This window comes from Podarcis vaucheri (assembly GCF_965113315.1).
Source record: "Podarcis vaucheri genome assembly, chromosome: 12".
In the NCBI taxonomy this organism is placed as follows: Eukaryota; Metazoa; Chordata; class Lepidosauria; order Squamata; family Lacertidae; genus Podarcis; species Podarcis vaucheri.
Window position 1 is genome coordinate 25460107 of NC_138750.1, and position 16802 is coordinate 25476908.

The 16802-nt window shown below is 39.2% G+C and overlaps 1 protein-coding gene across 10 annotated transcripts in view; it reads left to right on the plus strand.

Annotated features, from left to right (window-relative positions):
- TBC1D5 (TBC1 domain family member 5) overlaps positions 1 to 16802 on the plus strand; it is a 246171-nt gene that overhangs the window by 123769 nt on the left and 105600 nt on the right. For all 10 annotated transcript variants that reach the window (XM_082193334.1, XM_082193336.1, XM_082193335.1 and 7 more), the window contains 5 exons: positions 2075 to 2183; positions 2991 to 3080; positions 3173 to 3244; positions 6609 to 6676; positions 8971 to 9073. In XM_082193334.1, coding sequence (XP_082049460.1) covers positions 2075 to 2183; positions 2991 to 3080; positions 3173 to 3244; positions 6609 to 6676; positions 8971 to 9073 — 442 coding nt within the window. The remainder of the gene's footprint in view (positions 1 to 2074; positions 2184 to 2990; positions 3081 to 3172; positions 3245 to 6608; positions 6677 to 8970; positions 9074 to 16802) is intronic.

Consider the following 16802-nt stretch of genomic DNA (forward strand, 5'->3'; position numbering starts at 1 on the left):
TGGTTCATTATTTTAACCAATGTCAGTAACAAATATGTCCTACACTCTTGTAAACTGTTTGCCTTTGTACTACTAGTAATTATTTGAATGTTATTTTTTTAAATAAATCTAGGAGAATTAAAATGGACCAATCTTTGAACAATTTCTAAAATATTTTTCTTTGTACAAAAAGCAGAAAGACTGTGTACAGTTCTTAATTGCCTTTTCGAGACTGAGTTCCCTCATTACCTGTGATTTAAGCTAAAAATGAAGTAATTATAGATAACAGTGTTTATCTGGTTGATCTTGGCACCTGCAGTCCTAATGCTGAAGCTCTTCCTGTTTCTGAGGCCAGGCTTTAACGTCTCTGGCTGGCATTACTAATCTGCAACTCTTACATTTCTGTAACTCTTTACATTTCCCATAAAAGTTTCAGACACTATGCTGTGCAAAAAAACATTTTTTCTAGATAGAAGACTTGGTAAAACACACATTTTTATTAGGCGTGTTTTGTTCCTTCCACAGAACAAATAGCTGGCAACAGTGGTTTCTGCTTTCCGTATTTTCTTCTTTTATGTTGTTTATCAGATCAGAATAGTTTTGTAAAGTATGTTGATGTATGCCCCAATTCTTTTAAACATATGTCTGGATTCTTTATTGTATTTGCTTGATCAGAACAAAGCTTAGCCTGCAAAAGTTTTTCTAGGAGTTGCACATTACTTTGTCCAACAAGTACATTGCCCAGTCTGAAATCCTAGCAGTGACCTGGTTCTTGTGGAACACAGAGGCAAACCTTTTGCACGAATGAGCAAATGGTCAGGTCAGGAGCAAAGGCGATAGTAGCTGCCTCCTTCCACTGCTGAGGCACCACTTTGAGTTAGCATTGTGTTTGAACCCAGGCTCTTGGTTTGTCTTACTCCACACAAATCAAGAAATGTAACCAATGTTTGGTCTGAGTTACCATTCATACTTTTATCTGAGGAAGAAAAACCATAAACCTTTAACTTTTACCAAATGTGGCAACTGAGGCATAGCCTGCTTTTACTTCATGACCTACCTTCACCTCCTCCCACAAACCCAGGAATCTCTGATTTTGCTTATGTGAGAAGAAGTTTTAGTTTGTCTTTGTCTTTGTTTTTGTTTTACTCAAATTATATTTGTTAATTCAGTGACTCAAGGAAGTCTTTGGGCTATTTCACTTTAGATCCTCAGGTGGGTGGTATTGTTCTAGAGATTCAGTTCAGTGGAAAATAGAGAAAATATAGTTTAATTATTGTATTCAAATTCACTAAATGGTTTGGGACAATTAATTTCCAATTGTTTCCCAGTAGAGTAGATTTACTTGTACATTAATGAAGCACAGGTGTTAGGCCCCTGGTGTCTTTGTGCCTAGGAGGCATATTTAGGTTGTTTATCTAGTCAGCCGTAGGTACTGCAAGGTACTCAAGCTTGCCTTTAACAGTTTATACAGTGAGGGGTTTTTTAAAATTTATTTTTAAAAAATTTGCTAGCACCTGTTAAATTTTTAAGACTGATCATGTAGAAAGAAGTGGAAGAGACTGCAGTAGTAAACAGCACTAAAAGTTAACGGAAGTCATCTTCTATTATGCTTAACTGCCCAGCTTGACGTTATGTAGAAAAGAGGCTTCATTTAGGCAAATGTGTCATGTGCAGAAATAATAGTCAACACTATACTTCCTTGTACCATATTTTGAAATTAGGTATTCTTTCAAATAGGTACTGCTTTATCTATGGTTGAAACCCAAATGTGCTTATATTAATATTCATTTTTCTTGTTTATTCACTGAACTGCAGTACCAACATTTTAGAGGAAATGGAATAGCCTCCACAGACATTATGAATTTCAGTAGCTGGCATAATTATAGTGATCTACATATTCATTAAATCCAGGGAAGAAATGTGTCCAAAAAGACAACCATGCGTTTAGAAATAGCACACTGCTAAATATATACATTTAAAACTTCCTTTCCTTTTGTTTACCCAAAATTACTTCATGTTATATTGCTTCACAGTCAGCTAAGTCTTTAATAATAATTTTTAAAAGTTCTCCCCCCCCCCTGTTCATTCCATGTAGCAAAGAATGGGAAGAATTATTTGTAAACAACAATTACTTGGCAACAATACGGCTGAAGGGGATTAATGGGCAGCTGAGAAGCAGCAGGTTCCGTAGTGTTTGTTGGAAGGTAAGAAGAAGATATTTATTTACAGCTTGTAGTTGTAATATACCAACGTATTACCTGATGCACTTGAAGATTGCTGATGTAAAGAGTCAACTGAATTTTGAAAGATTCCATCCCAATGTTCTTCTGGTGATTTTTATAATTCACAGAACAATTAATGATTTGAAATACCTTACAACTAAATTACTGTTCATATTGAAGGATTTATGTCAATTATATTTCACTTGGGCATGCTTCATTGTGAAATTTTTGATCAAAGTCGTATTTTTTTACTGAAAGTGCAACTAATCTTTAAGATGTTCAATCAGGATTTATCAGTCATCCCTGCTTTTAAAATAGTTCTGTATATCCTTTTCTTTTTATGGGATGAGACTATAAGAACCCTAAGCAACCTTCCTATAGGATTGGGTTAAGCAAAGTAGGAGGGGCTGCTCAGGTCAATTGCCAACAGGCAAGGAGTCTGTGGAGTTGACAAGTGAAGCAGATATGGTCTGTCAGAATATATGATTAACCTGTTGAAGCAGCTTATTTACAATATCACATTAGATAGCACAATATGATGCAAAATATACCAAAGATACTGCACAAGTGAGAAGTATTAAAGAGGATCCTGTTTGAGGGCTTAACATCTTTGGCAGATGCCTTTCAGTGAATCCTTTGAACATGCACACCACGGTTATTTCAATTTACTATATCCTACCATGGAATACCAAAGCTCCAAATTACAAATATGATTCTGTTTAGAAAGTGTCACTACGTCAATATAACTTGCTTGTCTTTCTAACCAACCAATGTTTCATTGATCTGCAGCTGTTTCTGAATGTTCTCCCCTCTGACAGAAGTCAGTGGATCAGTAAAACAACAAAATTAAGAACACTGTATAACAAGATTAAAGAAATAGTAAGTTGAATCCAGACATATTTCCTTCCCTCTGCCTCAATATTTTCCGCATGTCTAATAGAGAATCTAAAGGTCTTAATTCCTATTCACAGCATATTACGAATCCTCGAAAAGCTGGACAACAAGACTTGATGATCAACAACCCACTTTCACAGGATGAAGGGGTAATTATAACTTATTTCATATTATATCCGGAGCATGCAATAAAACCTCCGGTGCTCTTCATCAAGTAAAGAGTAGAAGTATCCTTGATATGGACAGCTAATCCAAAAGAGATGAAATGAGGTTGCAGCTTGGTGTGCCTTGACACTGAAAATGCTAGAACCCAGGTCATGTCAGCTTGTGGGTTGTTTTCTTCTCGAGGAGCAAAATTCCTGCTCTCATGGTGAACTCAGTAATACTGCTTTGTACTACATTATAGGGTAAAGTGTGTTCACTTTACTGAGATGTCACAGTCAAAGGAGATAGTGTCAGTTCGGGTGGTTAACATGCATTCTCCTGATCCAAAGGAAAGGACATAACACCAGGGCTTTTTGTCACCTAGCATTCACCAGAACTCAGTTCTGACACCTTTCAGGTGGGTGCTATTGCCATTCTAAAGAGAACGTGGGAGGCAATCATGAGTTCTGGCACCTCTTTTCCAAGAAAAATAGCACTAGATAACACAGTATGCATCTTAAATGTATCATGGCCTACCATCATAGTTCACAGTACTTGTGACACTGTATAGCGGTGTGACAAACACAGAGTTATTGTTTGTTCCCATAGTTGCCTGAAGTGGATAGTAGCTCAAGGATGTGACTGAATTGGGAATTTCAGTAGGAAAGGATCTGTACATTCATCATGTAAAAAAATAATATTCTATCAGCCAACCCTTCAAACTTAACACCTAACATCAAAATAGGAAATAAGATCTAAAGGGGAGAAAGGAAATAAAAACACTTAAAACCAGAAAAAATATAGAAATCATAGGGTTGGATCAGATTAAATTAGTCATGCTTTCTTCTTATTTGGTGATCACTCGTAGCTGAGTAGGATTGTCTTCCATGAATATGGTCTTAACAATGTGTCCATAGGTTACTGTGGAGGCCAGTTATGGATTCACACATCCTTCCACAGTGGGGACATAGGTTTCTGAGCGGGAGTTGATCATGGTGAGGATTTGCCAAATGTGCCTTCCTCTTAGACATGCTTTAACCTCACTTGAATCAGTGGGACAAGTTAGTCATGACGACTATAAGAGATAATTGCCAATGATCCGAGTTTATGAGAGTTCAACAACGTATGGAAGATGCTACAAATAGATAAATCAAATGGCAGCATATATTCAGAGTCAGCATCACTAAGAAATTCAACATCCAGGAGTTTGACATAGACCAGGGTCCAATTTCAAAAGATTCCTAAGTGGATTTTTTGAGGGCCCAAGCATCTAATGTCAGGTTGACAACCATTAAGCAAGTGGAGTGTTTAATCCTTCAAGCCTGCTGCAGTATCTGCATCATCCAGCAGCCAGCATTGTGTGAACTCACTCCCTTATCACTCCCAATATAAATGCACAGTTTTATGCAAGCTATAGATGTTCTTTTTCCCATTTGCATCTAGTGAATTTTTTTTGTTCAGCCTCTATTCAAATTCACCTTTAGGTCCACTATTCAAGTAGCCAAGTGAAGCAAGCCTATGGCACTTGATATACCATCTCTAAACAGACGAAAAGGAGCTGAAGATGCTCTTCTCCAAAAGTGGAGCATGCTGAGTATTCATCACTTTCAGCTGATGATGTCTTGATGAGCAAGAGATCAGAGCTGGGACTTTGTTTCATTCTCTCCGAGAGTTGCCACCTGTTCTTATTCATTTAAAATAAATGTTAGTCATCAGCTCTTTTATTTAAACATTTCTGCAATTTTAAAAACAGCTGAATATACCATGATTAATTCTTCCAGTGAATATCAAGTGGAACCAATAATGTTGATACATTGCATGTTGAACTAGCATGTCATATTATTTTTAAAGCAACATACAGTGCTTCGAGGGTGATATTGGACTCTCCAGTGACCACGTACCCACAGACATTTTGGGAAGTTTCTCGCTTTCTGTTAGTTTCTAGTGAACTAAGCCATTTTATTTAAGCTTTGCATGAATACTGATCAAGGCCTTCTGCGAATGTTTGCAGCTGTGGAATTGTAAAAATATCTCAAGAATGGCTGTTGACCTTAATTGGACAATATAGTTATTGAGCAGCTCTGTAAATGTTTTGTTGTAGATTCACCATCACGTTGATTTAAACATGGCAGGAGACATTTGGCTGTCACCAAAGAAAGAAGCCTTGCCTCTCCTCTTCTTCTTCTTTTCCCTAGTCAAGGGCAGGAGCAGTGGCCCTCCAGCTATTATTGCACTCTTAAATCCCAACAACCCTGACCAACATGACCTGTGGTCAGGGATGATGGGAGATGGAGTCCAGCTGATTTTGGAGGTCCACAGATTAGCCACCTCTGGTCTAGGGCAGGGGTCTGCAACCCGCGGCTCCGGAGCCGCATGTGGCTCTTTTACACCTTTGCCGTGGCTCCGGGGCAGATACTAGCGAGGGGAGGAGGTGCATTGTGCGCCCGACACTCCCCACTGTGGCGGGCGCTGTACTGGCTGTGACGTCGCATAGGGGCGGTGCGTGCGTTAGTCACGCAGCGTCCCGACGTCACTTTCCTGCCCGCCCGCCCGCTACATTGTAAGGGGCATGTACGCTGGTCACTGCATTGAAAGGGGGCATGTACGCTGGTCACTGTTTTGAAGGGGAGTGAAGAACACACACACACAAAAAGGTAACTTGTTAATTTAACGTTTAAAGAACGTTAAAGAAATAATTAAAAAGTGACAAAAAAGTTATTTTTATAATGAGTTTTGTGGCTCCCAGTTTTTTTTTCTAAGGAAACGGGTCCAAGTGGCTCTTTTTGTCTTAAAGGTTGCAGACCCCTGGTCTAGGGATACAAAGCATGTGGTGTGACATCATTGTATTGCAACTTTCCTCTTCCCCACAAAAAACAACCTGTAAAGTATATGTGCATGTAAAAGTCACAATTTAGTAATGCAGAAAACACACCAGCAATGTTTAGTATTACAACTTCTAATGTTTTAATGTATTTATGCAAACTAAAAATAGGGGGGGGGGGCTATGATAATATTAGGTTCCATGACATTCAGCTCAGTTGGCTAGAGCGTGGTGCTGATAATGCCAGGGTTGTGGGTTTGATCCGCATATGGCCCCCCTGCTTATTCCTGCAATGCTGGGGGTTGGACTTGAGGACCTTCAGGGACCTCTTCCAACTCTATGATTCTATGATAGGAAAAAACCAATCGTGTGAGGCTTTTTGAAAAATGCAGCTTGATCAAAAGGCGAAAACCTCCCAAAGTCTGATATTCACTAATATTGCCTTCTTTTAAGCAGCCCAAATTCAACATGTTTCCAGTTTGTACCAACTTTTTACATAGACCATCAGTTTTATTCCGTGTTTCATGTGAATGTCTGCACTTTTGCAGAGTCTTTGGAACAAATTTTTCCAAGATAAAGAACTTCGAGGAATGATTGAACAAGATGTGACAAGAACGTAAGTGTTGTGAAACATTGCTGTAGATAGACAACCTTTGGCTGTAAGGCAACATCCAGCTCACCTACCCAGTATTATTTATCATTCTATATTTATTTAAAACATTTATATACTGCTTTTCAAGAGGAGCTCAGAAAACAGTTTACATAAAAAGGTTAAAACAATCAGCAGAAGTTAATTAATGCTGTACTGTCAAGAGCTTGGGATAGCTCAGTTGGTAGAGCATGAGATTTCTAATGTCAGGGTTGTGGGAACGAGCCCCACGCTGGACAAAAAGATTCCTGCATTGCTGGGGGTTGGACAAAATGGCCCTTGTGGTGCCCCCCAACTCTACCGTTCTATAAAAAAAGGGAAAAGTCTTTTTGAAAGCAAGGGCAAGGTGGTAGGTGGTGGTTGAATCTCATTCTCTCCTTCCCTCAGGACAAGAGGATACTTAGGTAGCCCCTTGGTGAAGGGTAAGGAAGGGTGTGGCCACCTCAGCTGGAACACCTGGAACTAGATGGTGGTCAGCTTTTGCTTCCCTTTTTCACCTCCCAAAATAAAATCTGACCGATAAGCTGGTACTTGTTGGCAGAGCTTATGCACGTGAGTTCAGTAAAAGGCGGTAGTGGGCCAGATACAGCACGCAGGACCATACATTTATTTCAATAGCTTTTCAAAGTTCTAAATCACTTTTTGGGTAAAATCTGGCCTTCATAAGAATTTAGAGCAGTATTTTGGAGGATACAATATGGACATGATGGTTGCCCAAGAGAATGACAGGCACTTCAAGAAAAATACAGTATTCAAAATAATCAATAAGGGAATATTGTCTCTCTTGGTTTCGAATCCCAAAGAGACATCTTGGAGATATTGAAGTGGGTTTATTATAAATTAATATTATGAGGTATTGCGTGTGTTAAATGGTTTCAGTGAGAAAGAAAAAAGAATGAGAGGAACTGACAGATCTTGTGACTAAATTATGTTTATAATACAAGATTGAACAGATGATTTTCTGTAATTCTTAACACTTAATCAATAAAAAGTGATGTGTAATTAGTGAGAAATGTCATTCAGAGGAATTTAGCATTTCTATTTTTGTGTATTACTTTCCTACTGTCGGAGATGCTTTTTAAAAATCTTCCTTATTACCATTGTAATTATTCTTTCATCTCTTTAGGCCTTAGGTCATTCCTGTTAAGGAACTTATCAAAGCTGGAACTCAGTTCCGTAAAATATTTTGTCAGAATTAGAACAATGATTGCACTGAGTAGCTCCAATTCATCTCAATTACTTCTTATATGGCATGTTACTTTTCTAGTTGTAGCATCACTCTTTACTGTTATTTGAGATGAGAAAATAGTTTGCATGAGTTTTACAATGCAAAATTCATTTTGATACCTTTTCCATTTATAGAATTGGCAGGCAAAAAATAAAACAATGCACAGGAAATATTGACAACCCTTATTGCTTTATTTTGTATGACAGTGCCAAAGCAGTATTTTCAAATGCATTTATGCTGTTAGATGTATAATTAAAAGCTAAGTATGCTTTCATGTTAATTTTCACAGATGGTATTTTTTGTTTTTAAATGGGAATAGTTCAGGATGTTTAAGATTATATAACTATCTAAGTTATAATTGGGGAATTAAAGTTTGGATAGTTGTGCTAGTTAATGGAGGCATTGTAAAAAAAGAATCTTACACTCACTTTGGCATAGAATTCAGTTTACTATTTACAAGGTCTAGATGACTGGTTAGTTTTCGTGAACTAACTGAAGGAACTCACAAAGTTGCTTCTTACCTAGAATTCATTTTACTCACAGGAAGAGAGGGGAAGATTTTCTTTCTGAATCTTCTACTTGCCCTGTTCCCTGATTCTGACCAGACATTTGCTTGGAAGCAAACACAATTTATTTCTGTTGAACTTGCTTGCATGTATATGTGAACAGGCTGCCATCATTCTATGTCTGACTGTGTCCTTATATAACTGATATTTTTATTCTTTATTGCTGTTCTTTCACTTGTATCTCACACAAATCACATGTCGATGCAGTTTTGCTCACAGCTGATATCACTCTCAGAAATCCACCTGTGTAAAGCAGTGGAATATTCTAAGTAATATAGTTAATAACGTGTCATTTATAACAATATTTAAAAGATAAATATGATACCTGTAAGAGCTTTGTGGAGTGGAAGAAAGATAAAAGATTGTAAGACTGCTTTTTAAAAGACTGGGAATCAGGAAACCGAAGACATATTAGGATGCATTGTGGTGTATGTATAAGTGATGTATTTTTCTTTTTTCTTTTTCAGGTTTCCTGAAATGCAGTATTTCCAAGAAGAGAATGTGAGAAAGATTCTTACAGATGTTCTTTTCTGTTATGCTCGGGAAAATGAGCAGTTACTTTACAAACAGGTAATGAAACTATCGTACAGGTGGTATCCATTGCCTCAACGTTTTTCCCCTGCTACACGCTTGACAATTGATTGAACAATAATATAGGTTTTATTATCTCCAAAGTTGTGTGTGATGGCTCAGGCAATCAAAGAACTGCTTGTTAGCTGTGTGGTAAAGAAAGCAAACCATTCAGGCACATATGCTCCCTATTCAAGATAAGACATTCCCTCAGATTGTTTTCTTCAATGCTGTTAAATCCTACTTCCAACTTTTTAAAGGTTAAAAACTTTTTATTACTTATTAACTAATGAAAGCTTTCTCTGCCGCTCTTCATAAATTAAAAATATATGTATCAAAGGGACAATTGTTTAGCTTCTGCAAATGGATTAGATCAAGACTAACAACAGATTCCTATAGATGTCAATTCAGAAGCAAATCTCATTAAATTTAGTAAAACTTACTCCCAGGTGAACTGGATAAGTTTATCTTGAGTCTCACTGAAATTAATAGGCTAAGTTAGTCGTGACCTAACTGCACTCATATTGATTTCAGTGAGAGCTAAGTGTAAGTAACTTTGCCTGAATCCAAACCAAAGTATGGACTTGTTTACTTCAACTTTAGCAGTCAAGTAGTCAAGTAAGAAATAAATGAATGGCATTTTGCCTGTCCATGGAACAAGAGAATACCATGGAATATGATACAAGCAATTTAAGATATATTTACCAATAGTGTACAAGTGCCACAGACTTGCAGAAAAAAAGTTTGAAACAGATTACTAGTGAGAAAAAGACTTTTCAGCAGTGTTCATGTTAGGCCTGCAGAAATGATACAAATGAATTCATTTGTAAATTCAGTTGATCTTTTTAATTAGTGTATGTCATGTTGAAAATAGAAAAGCTTTCAAGCTGAGCATGCACTTCAGAAGAATTTTAACAATCTTAAGATGATTCTTCCAGAGTAAGTTACTTGAAAAGTCTGAATGTGAATTTATCTGGCAACTTTTTTTAAGAAAAATAATGTTCACAGCCAAAGGCTAAATTGTATAGTTGAGTAGAAGTTGTTTATCAACAAAGCTAGTTTAACTTTAAATGCATACAGTGAAGCATATCTGTTCCGAGATATTCTGTAACACATAATATCTTCATTTTAGTTCTGTAGATTTCCACCCTATTGGAAGGTGCCCTCCAAATGTTGTTGGATTACAACTCCCATCTTTCCTGACCATTGGCCATGCTGGCTGGTGCCTATGGGTATTGGAGTCCAGCAATATCTGGAAGGCATCAGGTTGGGGAAAGCTGCAATAACGCATTCCTAGTGTTAAAAAATCTGGTTTTGTCTAGCTGCTTAGGGTTAACTTACTCTTATTGGCCTTCATCTAGTCCCTTCATCTAGTCTACTACTCATCCCAGACACCAGTTAAGAAATGCAGCCGTTTTACTTGAATTAAATGTAAAAGAAAAATAGAGATTGATTTCATCTGCTAACTGATACCACCTTAGACCAAATCCGGAGATGCCTGAGTAGCTTCATACAGCTGCTAAAGAGTCTACAGCACAAATGCTGTAAAGCTGAGCATTTCCTAGCACTGTCTTCTGAAACAGGCCCTCTTGGTAGGGACAGAATCACTGAAATACAGGGTCCACAGTCCTCAGTGTTAATGGTATTTTCCAAGATTGCTTTAAAATGGAATTAGACAGATTCACAGAGGAGAAGGCTATTGGCAGCTATTGATTGCATGCAGTAATGCTTCTGAGTACCAGTTTCTGATGGGGCGCAGGTGCTGCTGTGGGTTAAACCACAGAGCCTAGGACTTGCTTATCAGATGGTTGGCAGTTCGAAACCCTGTGACGGGGTGAGCTCCCATTGCTCAGTCCCAGCTCCTGCCAACCTAGCAGTTCGAAAGCACATCAAAGTGCAAGTAGATAAATAGGTACCACTCCAGTGGAAAGGTAAGCAGCATTTCCATGCGCTGCTCTGGTTTGCCAGAAGCAGCTTAGTCATGCTGGCCACATGACCCGGAAGCTGTACGCCGGCTCCCTCGGCCAATAAAGCGAGATGAGCGTCACAACCCCAGAGTTGGTCACGACAGGACCTAATGGTCAGGGGTCCCTTTACCTTTACCTTTTACCAGTTTCTGGCAGCCACAGGAAGAGAGAGTACTCTTGTGCTCAGGTCCTGCTTGCAAGTTTCCCATAGACTTCTGTTTGTCCCCTGTGAGAGCAGACTTCTGAACTAGATGGTCCATCAGGTTCTGCTTATGTTCTTAGATTTTTGTGATGCTATATATGGCTCTCCCCCTCCTCATCTTATCCTCAAACTACCCTATGGGTTAGGTTGGGGTGAGAGATGGTGACTGGCCCAGGATCACCCAATGAGCATCATGGCTGAGGTGAGATTTTTAACCCTGGTCTCCCAGGTCCTAGTCCAGTTCTGTAGCCGCTATATCACACTGGGTATCCCACACAATAACCTCCCGCGCAGATTGTCAGTGGGATTAAGAAATAAACCCAGCCTGGTTTCACTCTGCTATCCAACCATATAAAACATTGGCTGAGTATATGAAAAAATGGTGTACTTGGAGCATTATAACTTGGTGAAGCATGAGGAAAATATTAGGTAAAATATTGTCTATGTAAATATTATCTGAAGCGGACTTATTTGATCCAGCCCATTAGTCACATGGATAATTGAAAATTGCCTTGAGGAGCTGTGATGTGGGGCATTCCTTAAAGAGATGAGCCCAACTTGCTTGTTTTCAGGGAATATAACCAATTTCTACTGAAAGAGAGAGTAGCACAAGAATCACACTCTGAGTAAATTAATAGGCAAATAATATTTCCTTCTTTGGTACAGCTTAACTGTCTTCTTCTTGTGCTGAAAAATCTTATAGATCCTTTACAAAAAAAAATAATACCTTACTGCATAAGGCTTGAGTATTTAGTCAAATCAGTTTTTTTTAAAAAAAAAACTTTGAGTTTCCTCACAAGCTGTTAAAGCTATTATTTTGTTCTAGGTGACACCCCGTTTAACATAGACCATATTGTTAATAGTTATGGGATTTTATTGAATTAATGAGACTGTTATCATGTTGTAGAATGTCTTGCTGAGTTAATTGAAACTGCAGAGATTATATAAATGGTATTAATGAACTTTGACTGCCTTGTGCCTCTGCTTTAATAAAGACTGCTTGGTGGGCTAAATGAACATCGGCAGATAAAAGAACAGGTTCAATTTCGTGAGCCTACAGGCTGTTAACAAAGAAAACTTTTTCACCTCTGTTTTTGAAGAGTGTCATTTCCACATTGCAGTGATTTTAGAAGATGGCTGATCTAGGGCTAAAAGGGACTGGATAAAGCACTAAATATATCTGCGCTGAATACTTGTACTGAATAAATTAATAACTGCACTTAAAAACTAACAGATTTTAACTACAACAGTAAAGAGTAGTGCTCTATAAATTTGAAGGTTGTTTTTTTTTACTTTTATTAATTTCAGTGCCACTTCCTGCTTTGACTTCATTGGCCTTGATTATTCTACTGGATAGGTTGACTGTCTTAATTCAATCTAATAATATCAGAGAGCCATAGAATTGTAGAATTGGAAGGTACCCTGAGGATCATCTAGTCCAACCCCCTGCAATGCCAGAATCTTTTGCCCAGCATGGGGCTTGTGAAGCCATGACCCTGAATTAAGAGCTGCATGTTCTAGCGACTCAGCTATCCCAGCAGTGAGCTATATATAAATTAATTATTACTTAATTGATTATTAATTAATGTATAACTCACCGCTGGGATAGCTCATTAAGCTATACCTTAATACCACTGCTTCAAATAATTCCCTACATTCAAGATGTATGGCACTGATGGCACCAGGCCTGTGGAATGCTTCTTTATGCTCAATTTGCAAACCTATGCACTCCAACCTTGTGCCTGAATCCTGCAAAAAGTCAATCGGAGCAGCATTTTTGCCTCTTATTCAGCATTTTGGCACCATTACCAGTGATTCCCAATGTCAGTTCATTCAAGGCAGTCTCTTGACCCGAATCTCCTGTTCTAATCACTATTTTTAATGGGATTGTTTTATTGTGTATTCTAATAAAATCTGATCGGTGTTTATACAGGTTAGAAGCCTAATTTGTCAGTAGACAGTATATTAATTAATAATTGTAATAGTAGTTAGAACTGGACCACAGTCTTACTACCATGGGCCACAAACATCGGTCAGGAAAAGGAGGCAGTTCATCAGCAGCAAATTTACAGCATTTCCACTGGTGGATATCCAAACATGCTTCAGCAGTTTGTTCTGATTGGTCAGTGATGTGTAAGAAGAGCAGGCTTCCCTTCCAATGGGAGGCCTTCTGCTGCACAGCTCTGACTAATCAGAATGAAGAGACAGTAGGGCAAGGAAACGCTGGGACTTGCTTGCTGATAAACTGTCTTCTGCCTATTGGACAGAACTAACATTTCGTTTCCAAAGTGCTCTGGAGCAGCACCAGCAAAAATCAAACAAACCTTGAACTGCATCCATTTACTGCACCTTTGTGTGACTGATGGAAAGGTTTTGATGATGTGGTGGTTTTTACTGAAGCTTAGTGCATGTTGGCTGACTTGTCGGAAGAAATTTTGGAGAAGAAAATTGGACTACATTGGAGCATAGGAGCGGGGAAAGCCCTTGAGACGCTGAAAGAGAGAAAATTGTGTGTGTGTTAGAGATGGGGTGGGTGGTGCCCCCGTTGTTTTTAAATAGAAAATCTGGGGTACAATCAGCCCTCCATGGGATTTACAATGCTTTTAATGAATGAGGATGATATCCGATGAGGAGTGAAAGAGCCAGCCTGCTGTTTGTTTGGGTTGCACTATTTTTAGAAAAATTACTATTTTTAACGCTTCACACTCCCCTCTCTCTCACTTCAAATCAAACAACAATTTTCTAGCAGAGACTGATGGAGAGATGCCACAACCCAGCAACAAAAAGGGTTAAATGCTGCTCTTTGCCAGAAAGCTGTTAATGCTTCCTGTAAACTTTGAAAACCACACAAGGCTAACTTAATTTCCATTCAGTCAGTATATTATTTCGCAACAAATACATTGTTGCCATTTTTACATAGCAGACCCCTGTTGCAAAAGCAATTGGAGGGCTATTTACTTCAAATCGATCCGATTTGTGTCTTTTCTCAGAACATTTTAGGCTGCAATCCTATGCACACATTTCTGGGAGTAAGCCTTACTGATCACACTTACTACTGAGTAAAAATGTATAGAATTGCTATGCAATAACTGTTTCTAGGGGAGGCAGCTTCCTTCCTTTCTTCTTACCTTCTCCAAATACGAGTTGAGATTTATGAACATACAAGGAAAATCAAGTTTTGAATAGAATTATATCAAAATGTTCCTAAATCAATATTTGTTACAAGTCATCTGAACCTATTGTAGTTTAAGGAACACATTGGATACAATTAACACAAATAACTTAACACAGGCATAGGTAAACTCCGGCCCTCCAGATGTTTGGGACTACAATTCCCATCATCCCTAGCTAACAGGACCAGTGGTCAAGGAGGATGGGAATTGTAGTCCCAAACATCTGGAGGGCCGGAATTTGCCTATGCCTGTGTTAAGTTATTTGTGTTAATTGTATCCAATGTGTTCCTTAAACTAAGCACACTTTCCTAGGGTAAGCAATCCTGAACCCAGCGTAACTTACCTTTGAGTAAATATGGATGAGATCAGCAGGTTATGCAGTGAGGTGCTTACAGGTTGCACAGGAAGGCTGAGAGACGTTCAGATCCTTCTGTGGCTCTGAACATTTTGTGATAGGCCATACCCTCCTTATGGTGGAGTTGTATTCAATATTATTGTATGTTTGAACAGCATAATATATTGTGACCAAAAATGTATATACTGCCAGTGATACCGCAGTGCCATATTCTTCCACAATTTTTTTCCTTTTCATACATTCATTAGTAACAATGAATGGATGACAACTGCAAACACATTATAAGGCAAGCTTCTCAGTTTCAAATATTTTGTTTTCTTTACTGGATACAAGTAAAATAAAAATGTTAAATTAAATTAAACTCTAGGGCATCACAAAAAATTCTGATGCAACTGAATTTCTTCTAATGCAAATTATCCTGTGCGAATTATCCTAATTTGCATAGGATTCCACCCCCCCACAAAAAAAGTTCTGATTCAAAATATTCTGGAAAACACACATCACAGCGTACTGCACATAGAAATGTCACTGTATATCAAATTGCTTTTGATTTGATTTAAAAATACATTGTGGTCATTGTAGTCTAAGAAATTACATGCCATATTTAAATTCATGAGATGTAGACCTAACTGGTGTATCATTGCAACATATAACTTTGAAAGCTCCTCTCTCAAAACATGTTTACTATGCTAGAAATGTTACAAAGAAGGAACTAAAATTGTAATTGTCCCTTTCTCTCTTTTTGCATTTCTGCCTTCACCTTAACCCCTTAGCACAATGCGGTTGATACCCACATTATTTTATCTATTGCCATGTTCCAGATTATCTTTTTAACTGTCAGGTTGAATGGCAAACCCTTTCTGGGGGTGGCTCTGTAGTGCAGCAGATAACAAAACAGAAATTCCCTCTTCTTGAGAGCTACCCTGGTGATGTAGGTCGCTTGGCACTTGGCCCTTGCTCCTGGAGACCCGAGTTTGAAAACTAGCAGAATGCTTGGGTAAGGCTAAGCAAGGTATGCCTTGGCACCATAGCAGAGCATTTTCTGCACATGAACTGAGCACATATACTTGCCATAAGCCCTGTGGAGACATCCTAAAGGGGCCAGTTGGATCAGGACAACAGGTGGCAGAAGCTTGAAGAGCTAGAGTCGTACGATCCAGGAGAGGGCTCCAGTGGGTTGGATGGGCCTCATCTGGTCCCTAGGAAGTCCTGGTGTTGACTGAGGCTTGAACCACAGTCACATCATGGAAGCACCGACCTAACAATGAGGTGGAGTGAAGCAGCTGCCTCAGACAGCTGGATCCAGAGAGACGGCACAGCTTGCTGCCACCCGCTGCTGGTTTCCCACGAGAAGTGCTTCTGCATTGAATTCTGTGGGCAGTTCCCTGCCTGCCTGGCAAAAACCCTTGGAAGGGACCAAGAAGTGGTCAGTAGCAGGAATAGCAGAGGCCACAAAGTGTCCAGGCATCAGCCATTGGGCACCCCTAGCAATGCTTGTCATGCTCCTAGCAAATCCGCCTACCCTCTTTTTCTCTCCCTGCTTCCTTTGAGCTGACTGCTGTGGCACTTCTGCCTCCTTCTCCTCCCTCCTCGCCTGGCAAATAGCATGGAGCTGCTGCCCTGTACCCCTCCCCCTTCTCTCCAGGGTAAGGTCCTCCTCTGTGCCCACCCTGGGATACAGTGAGGCTGTAAAATGATGCCTGTGAGCATGGACAGAAAGTTCTTCTGGGCTACTCCTGCAATGCCCAGGAGTGCTTCTCAGGTTCCCTGAAAGGGAGGAGCCCATGGGAAGTCAGTTGTGTTTGCTTTGGAGCCCTTAGGGGTGCCTTCCTTTGTCCCCCCAACCCCTAGGGCTGGTTTTTAAGCAGAGGTTGGATGGCCATCTGTCATGTATGATCTAGTTGAGATTCCTGCATTGCAGTTACGTAGACCGATTTACCCTTGAGGTCCCTTCCAACTCTACAATTCTATGTGGCTAAGTAATAGTGAAAGAGGATGACTGAATAGCGCTAATCAAAACTAAGTCTTCCAT